This window comes from Mauremys reevesii, linkage group 4 (genome assembly GCF_016161935.1).
Source record: "Mauremys reevesii isolate NIE-2019 linkage group 4, ASM1616193v1, whole genome shotgun sequence".
NCBI classification, from domain to species: Eukaryota; Metazoa; Chordata; order Testudines; family Geoemydidae; genus Mauremys; species Mauremys reevesii.
The window spans coordinates 23,848,603-23,856,116 of record NC_052626.1 but is presented as its reverse complement, the minus strand read 5'-3'; the positions used below and the strand labels follow the sequence as shown (position 1 = coordinate 23,856,116).

The following is a 7,514-nucleotide window of genomic DNA, read 5'->3' as shown; positions in this document are numbered from 1 at the left end:
AAGAAAATACCCCCATAAATGCAGAGTATTTGGAGTGACATTTTTTTCATCTGCAGCTATTCACACAATAAACTGTGTTTGGGCTGAAGTCCCTGGAACAGGAAAAGGGCTGGAATGCTGGGATTAGAAGGTTCTAGAGCAATTTGGGGGGAAGGGGGAAGAATCAAAGAAAGTGAAATGACTACAGCAGGAAGCCTATGATTTTCAGCAATGTGTCCTTTTTTTGAGGGCTGTTAAGTTCAGTGACTAAAGGGGTTGTGTTTTCAGAAGAAAGAAGGTTAAAACAAAGAAGTGCTTAAAATATCCATTCATAGCTGTAGTCACTATCTGGGGACAAAATCCATCTGGCATAAGCCTTGCTAGGGGATGGGAAAATGCCCCATTTAACATGTCCATCCTCCCTTCCCAACCTGATTCTACTAATTATGGACCTTTGGTAGCAGGTAATTATACTGTACATGTAGTATTCACTCTACGTTGCAGTTTGTTAGTTCTGTACAATTGCTATGTACTATTCATATTAAATTCTACACTTCAGCGAACCAAGTTATTGTTCATTTTGCTTGATTATACAGGTTGCATTGCTTTAAATCTACAAATTCAGGAGATTGTCTTCAATATTGTTCGCCTGCACAGGAGCAAGATGGAGCATTCTCATTGGCAAACAGTATTTTAACTACGTAATTTTAGTTTATGGTTGAATGAGATAGCTTACTGAAAAACACTGTGCTGTATACATGTCTTCCTAGAAACAACTTTCCCCCCTGCTGCCACCCTCTTGAGCATGCAGGCAGCCACACAGTTGTAAAATTCAAGTAGACCTTCATTATCCAAACTGCCCCATATGGATTTGTGGTGCTTTTCAGATACAACTTAGATAATGTTTTCACCCCTCAGCCAGCCCCTACTCCAAAGACTGTACCATCTAAGGGCATGTCTACACTTACCTCCGGAGCAATCGATCCAGCAGGGGTCAATTTATCGCGTCTAGTGAAGACGTGATAAATCAACTGCCAAGTGCTCTCCTGTCGACTCCCGTACTCCACCAGAATGAGAGGCGGAGTTGACGGGGGAGCGTCAGCAGTCAACTTACTGCAGTGAAAACACCGTGGTAAGTAATTCTAAGTACACCGACTTCAGCTACATTATTCACATAGCTGAAGTTGTGTAACTTAGAGTGACCCCGTGACCCCCATCCCCCCCACTAGTGTAGACCAGGCCTTAGGCCCTGATCCTGCATAGGGATCTTCTTCAGGAAGTGCTTCATTAGGACTTCATGTATGTACAAGACTCTGCACTGGCAGATCTCACTGCAGGATTGGGGCCTAAAGGCCCAATTCCACAAGTCTTCCTTGTGTGGTAGTCCTACCAAAATCAAGGGGTTGCAGATCAGGTCAAACAGAGGAGGAAGGATCAGAGGGGAAAGTTAGAAAGTTATTAGGAAATAAGGATACTTGTTGGTTGCAGTCTACGTTTACTACATATTTTAATATCACATTGAAAAGCTACAGCTGATTTTTCATAGTACTTGTTTTGATATGATTTCATCTTGTTTCATTAAGGCTCTTTGATCACTTGAACTTCATGTCTGAAGTTTTTCATATCGCTGAACTTGGCACAAGTATACAAGGCAGCCTACGCAGGTTGGTGGGGTGGTTGTTATTTATACTTAGGTGGAGTAGAATGGAGGGAGTGTCACTATTTTTAAATTTGGCCTAGGGCAACAGAAAGGATTAAAAGGAAACAACCATCATAATCATGCAGTAATTCTTACCTGATACAAACAACAGAATATTAAATGAAATGTTTTGAAATCCATTTGCTGTCATTTTACTGGTGGACAATGAAAATCAAATCAGTTTCACTTTTGTTTAGGCAGTTTCATTTTAATGTTTTCAGTACTGGAAACTTAGTTTTAAAACAATTTTACGATGGAATTTCCAAATAAGTTGTTGAGTCATTTTTATAAGCTTTTATGTTTAAAAGGAACTCATTCTTACAAACTGGAAACTATGAACCAAATATAAATTGACACTGTTTAATCTGTTTAATAGACTACACGGTTTTCCCAACTATCCTCCTTGAGAGGATGACTTTAAATGCAGCAATCAGTCATTACTGTCCTACCAGCCTGAAAGTTAAAAACAAACAAAACACTCCAGTTTCTATCACTGTACATTTACCTAAATAATAGCAAAGATTGGAGAGTAGTCAGGTCACTGTCTACTGGTGTTACTGATTGCTGTCACCTGGACCTGCTCTGAGCAGAACGGCTAGACAGCAGTCGGTCTACACTAGTGCTCCCACTCCACTCATTGATGAGTGAGACACTTCATGAGGTAGAGGGGGAATAGTCTAGCAGACAAAGCCTATCTGTTTTCCTTTAAATGGACAACAGCTAGTAAGTAGCAATTTATTTTGCAGTTTGCTAGGGGTTCCTCACTTTTGATCCAAAACTGTTTGATTTTACACACGTATGGGATTTCTCCTTCAGCAGCCAGCTGACTGAGAGTGACGGTAAAAGTAATTAACGGAGCTTGTACAGTACTGCAGATTTACAATAGTTTCCCCCTCTTATCTTACTTGTTGCACAGGTCCCAAAGCAACCACCTCCTGTTAAGGTGCATGTCTTCCGGTTAACACTTGTATGTTGTTTTGGCCAGGGCGAGTCATCCGGTTTAAAACAGCCGTTCCCTGTAACATACTAAAACTGTATCGCCGCGAGTGCTTTTTCTTCACTATAAATCAGATGCAGCTTCGTTAGAAAGCGTTTAAGGTAGAAAGCGCCAGAAACTCAGCATGAGGCTCGCGTTGGAGAGCGCTGCTTGACCCCGGCATTAGCAATAATAAGGGAAACACCCACAGCCGCCTGCCAGCTACGCCGAGCCAGGTTTTCGGAGGGCAGGAGCGCGCGGACGGGAGCTGCGAGCTCTCGGGTTCTTTAGAACAGGCTGGAACCACAGTCGGCTCCTCCCGCCGGTGCGGCCGGGTTTCCAGGGACGCGGTGGGAGCGCGGAGCGAGCGCCCCGCAGCAGCCCCACGGGGGCGGCTCACCCCGGCTCAGCACTGGGGCGTGTTCCCCGGGGCGCTCGCAGCTCCGGCATGGCCCGCGACAGGGACCCGGGGGGAAGCGGGGTCACGATCCCAGCAACCGTCCTCCTAGACCGTTTCCGCTCCGCAGGGGCAAAAGAAAGGCCTTGGAGCGAGTGACAGCTTCCTCCCAACCCACTGTCGGTGCGGGTCTTCCGCAAGAAGCAGGGATAGGCTGAGAGGCGCTAGGGGGCGTGCCCTGCGGCCCAGCGATAGGCTGTTTCTGGTATAGGGCGGGGCCTCGGGGCCAGACGCTCTCCAGTAGGCTGTCAGGATTGAAGGGGCGTGTCCCCGGTGCTAGGCGCGGTATGATAGGCTGCTTAGCGGGAGGGGGTGACTCCCGGCGGCAGCAGCCTCCAGGGGCTGAGGTCCGTCTCGGCGGTAGCGGCTGAAGTCTCGCGAGGGAGCGTAGCCGGGATTTGGCGGCTAGCTGCCTCCCTCTCGCTGGCTGCGAGGAGCTGCCTGGTGTTTGTGTGGAAGGGGGAGGAGGAGAAGGAAGGGAAGCGAGAGGAGCCCGAGCCCCGTCTCCTGCCCGCCGAGGGGAGCGGACCGGATCCCCCCCGCCCGCTCGTCCCCTCCCTCGCCCCGCCATGGCCTCGGGAGACACCCTGTACATCGCCACGGACGGCTCGGAGATGCCGGCCGAGATCGTGGAGCTGCACGAGATCGAGGTGGAGACCATCCCGGTGGAGACCATCGAGACGACCGTGGTGGGCGGCGAGGAGGACGAGGACGAGGAGGATGAGGATGAATGCTGCGAGGAGTGCGGCCCGCACCACCCGCCCCATCACTATCACCACCACCACCAGCCCATGATCGCGCTGCAGCCGCTCGTCTCGGACGGAGACCCCAGCGGAGCAGGCGGCGGCGCGGGTGGCGGCGGCGGGGGGCAGCTCCACCTGCACCATCACCAGGAGGTGATCCTGGTGCAGACCCGCGAGGAGGTGGTGGGGGGAGACGACTCGGACGGGCTGCGGGCCGACGACGGTTTCGAGGACCAGATCCTCATCCCGGTGCCGGCCCCCGCCGGGGAGGACGAGTATATCGAGCAGACCCTGGTCACCGTGGCCGCCGCCGGTAGCAAGAGTGGTGGGGGCGGCGGCTCGTCCTCGGCCGGAGGCCGCGTCAAGAAGGGCGGCAGCGGAAAGAAGAGCAGCAAGAAGAGTTACCTGAGCGGGGGAGGCGGCGGTGGGGCCGAAGGCGGCGGAGGCAGGAAATGGGAGCAGAAGCAGGTGCAGATCAAGACCCTGGAGGGGGAGTTCTCGGTCACCATGTGGGCCTCGGGTAAGTGCGCGCCGGGCCCCTCCCTCCCCGGGCCGTAGGCCCCGCCGGGCGCCCACCAGCTCTGCCGGGCCGGTTTTGTTTTGAAGGGAGGCCATGTTTTGATGTGTGTGATGGGCGCCGCCATGTTCATCGCCAGGGCAAGTATGGCGGCTCCCCCGAAAAGATGGCGGGGTCTGCGCTGCTGCTGCTCCTGCTCCTGCCCGGCTCCGGCGGGGGGAAGAAAAGATGGCGGCGGCCGCCAAGATGGCGGCGGGGGGGAGGGGGAGCGAGAGGGAGGCAGCGCGCTGCTGGCTCCTGGACTAGGCCGCAATGGCGTAGTTTCTGCAGCAGGGGGAGGCGGGGTGTGCGGGCGGGCACGGTGCGGGGTGAACCCAGCCTCCTCTCCTCGCCCCCCATTGGCGACATCTCCTCCCCCCCGCTTCTCTTTCTCCCCGGCTCTCTCCCCTGCCATCGGCTCTCCCTCTTCCCTACTCCCACTCCTCCGCGTCGGCTCGCCGCCTCTTCTCCCCTCGCCGCGCCGGCTTCCTCGCAGCCGCCTCCACCAGCGCCCCGTCCCGCTCTGCCTGCCGGTCCCCTCCCCTCCCTTCTGGCCGCCGCACACCCGGGGCCCCATTGGGCTGCATTTTAATGCTGAACATGGGCCGCAGCCCCGGATGACGCGTGTACTTCAGCCCGTGACCGTTACATGAGGGGGGCGGAGGGGGATAAATGGCTGCCCGAGCACCGCCTGCCTCCGCTCTCATGCTGCAAGTTGGTCGGTAGGGCAGTGGGAGCGTTAAGGGGGCTGCCTGGCGAGGGGTGGATGCCTGTACCCCGTTGAGGCACTTATAACTTCTCTGGTTCCAAGTGAGCTCTGTGGGCGAGCCAGCCCTGCTGTGCCTCTGCACTGAGTCAAGCCCTTTGCAAGAGGGGCTGGGTGTGGGTGGATCCTCTGCCTGATATGGGGGTGGAGGCTAAGAGAGGAAAACACCTTTCTTAGATTTTTTTTGGGGGGGGGGGGTCGTCTTCTATCTATATCTAGTGGGTGCTCAGCTACCAAAGTGTTAGGGGCCTTAGAAATACCCAAGATAGGAGCCTGGATCTCTGTCAGCCGCTCTGAAGGAAGGGGGTGGATCTTATGTCAGAGAAGCCTTGGTCCCTGGCAGCATCTTGGATGGGGGAGGGTTTGGCTGTGGATCCTGTCTTACGCTTGGAAATGTTTCAGCTCTGCCTTTTCCCATTTGATAATAACTGTGTCAGAAGCTTTTTCAGTTCATCTCTGCTTGACAGGTGAATTTTTTTTTTGTATTTTCCCCTAAAAGAAATTCTTAGAAAATAAATGTAAAATCCAGCATGATACAAGATTTTAACCTTTTATGATAGGGATGGTGGAAGATTGTGCCAGGGTTAGGAATCACCTGATTTTGTTTCTGGCTTTGCTAATGTCTTTTTATTCCAAATATTGTTTTCTCCCCCTTACTTTTGAAGTGTTTTGTAGATTTCTGGAAGAGAGAGGCAGCCTAATTTATTGTCCATCAGTGCAGAATTCTTACTGTGTCTTCTCTGTAAGAATCACATTAACACCTGCCCTCCAGCAAAATATATTAGTAAATCAGTTATTTGCTAAAACTGTGTGTATGTATATGTGTGTACACTGTTCATGAAGAGCTGGCTGTTTTAATGTGATTGTTGTACAAGTCTCGAGGAAGAGGTTGGAATTCCATCTTCCACTAACTACTTCTAACCTTGAGTGTTGTAATAACTTTAACAAAATTTTGTACTCTGAATTTTAACTCCATAGAATGCAACAGTGGTCAAGCAGGTAGAAGAGACAGTGTGAACAAAAAATATATCTTAACGCATCTGCCACTATAAGCTGTGTAGTGTAGCCAGAGCCTATATCTAGTTGTGGTCAATTGAAGGTACTGTTAAGATAGCTGAAAACAAATGACTGGGGGACAACTGAGTAAACAGGCTACAGGAGATTGTCAAAATCTGTTAGCAAGTGCAAGTGTGCATTTGAATTCTGCACTTCAAAGTGCCCAGTAGGTTGCTTGCTTAAAGCTTGTTATACATACAGATTAGTACTTGGTTTAAATGAAGTACAATAGATATAATGAATGAGTCTGATACCCTAATGTAAAACTGGTTTAAATGAGAGAAACTCCATTGATTTCAGTGGACTCTGTTCCTTAATCTGATGAGGAGAATCTGTCCGTTTGTAACAGTTTATCAGAGATTTTGAATTATACTGGCATAACTAACCGCTTCACGTATTTAGACTGTAATCTAATGGTGTTGGGTGCTTATTTTTAGTTACAGTAATAGTCTTTTGCTAGAAATGAGGGCTACTTTTCTTTATTAGGGCTGGTCTACACTAGGAATTTACTGGCATAGCTGCATCTCTCAGTTGTGGTATGAGTATTGGATATGAAAAATTCACACCCCTGGGAGACATAGCTGTGCTGGACAATGGAAGAATTCTTCTGTCCACTTAGCTTCTGCCTCTTAGGGAGGTGTATTACACAGATGGGAGAGCCCCTCCTGTCATTGTAGACATTACCTACGCTGAAGTGCTACACTAGTGCATTTGTGTACAGTGTAGTTGGCTGTAGCAACATGTCGTTACTGTTGTGAGGGCCATCGAGACTATTCAGTAGGCTAGTCCATCCCTTGTGTGACCTATAGTCCTGAGACTTAATTGTTAAGTCTGTTTTCAGAAGTTCCAGATTATAAACAGAATGGTTACCAGAATAACTCCACAAGAAGCATACCCAAAAACTCCACCTCCCTTAACAGGGTAGAAGCGTGTTAGTAGTATACTGTTATCACAAAAGATAATGAAATAGGACGTTTGACACTGCATATTTCAACTAAACAAGGTTTAAATTAGTGGCTTTTAAATGTTTTGCACCATTGACCCAATTTAAGTTAAAACTGTGCAGACTGTGGAACAGGTCTGTAATTACCTGGTAAGCTTCATGTCTGACATAGAAATTTAGTAAAAAGCTCATCAAAGAGAAAAATAAACAAGTGGTTTGTCAAGATATGAATTCTGTGTGGCTTGCATCTGGGGGTTTCAATGAGGAACAAGGACACTTTGCCTTCAAACACTGTCAAGCAGTGATCTCCAGCCTTGTTACACACAAGATCACTTTTTG

The 7,514-nt window shown here is 49.7% G+C and overlaps 1 protein-coding gene across 2 annotated transcripts in view; it reads left to right on the top strand.

Moving 5' to 3' along the window:
• The first annotated feature begins 3,320 nt into the window (after nt 1-3,320).
• Nucleotides 3,321-7,514, top strand: part of YY1 (YY1 transcription factor) — a 42,278-nt gene continuing 38,084 nt past the window's right edge. The window contains exon 1 of one of the 2 annotated variants that reach the window (XM_039536883.1): nt 3,321-4,374. In XM_039536883.1, coding sequence (XP_039392817.1) covers nt 3,681-4,374 — 694 coding nt within the window. In that variant the 5' untranslated portion in view covers nt 3,321-3,680. The remainder of the gene's footprint in view (nt 4,375-7,514) is intronic. The other variant, XM_039536882.1, reaches the window with a different exon arrangement.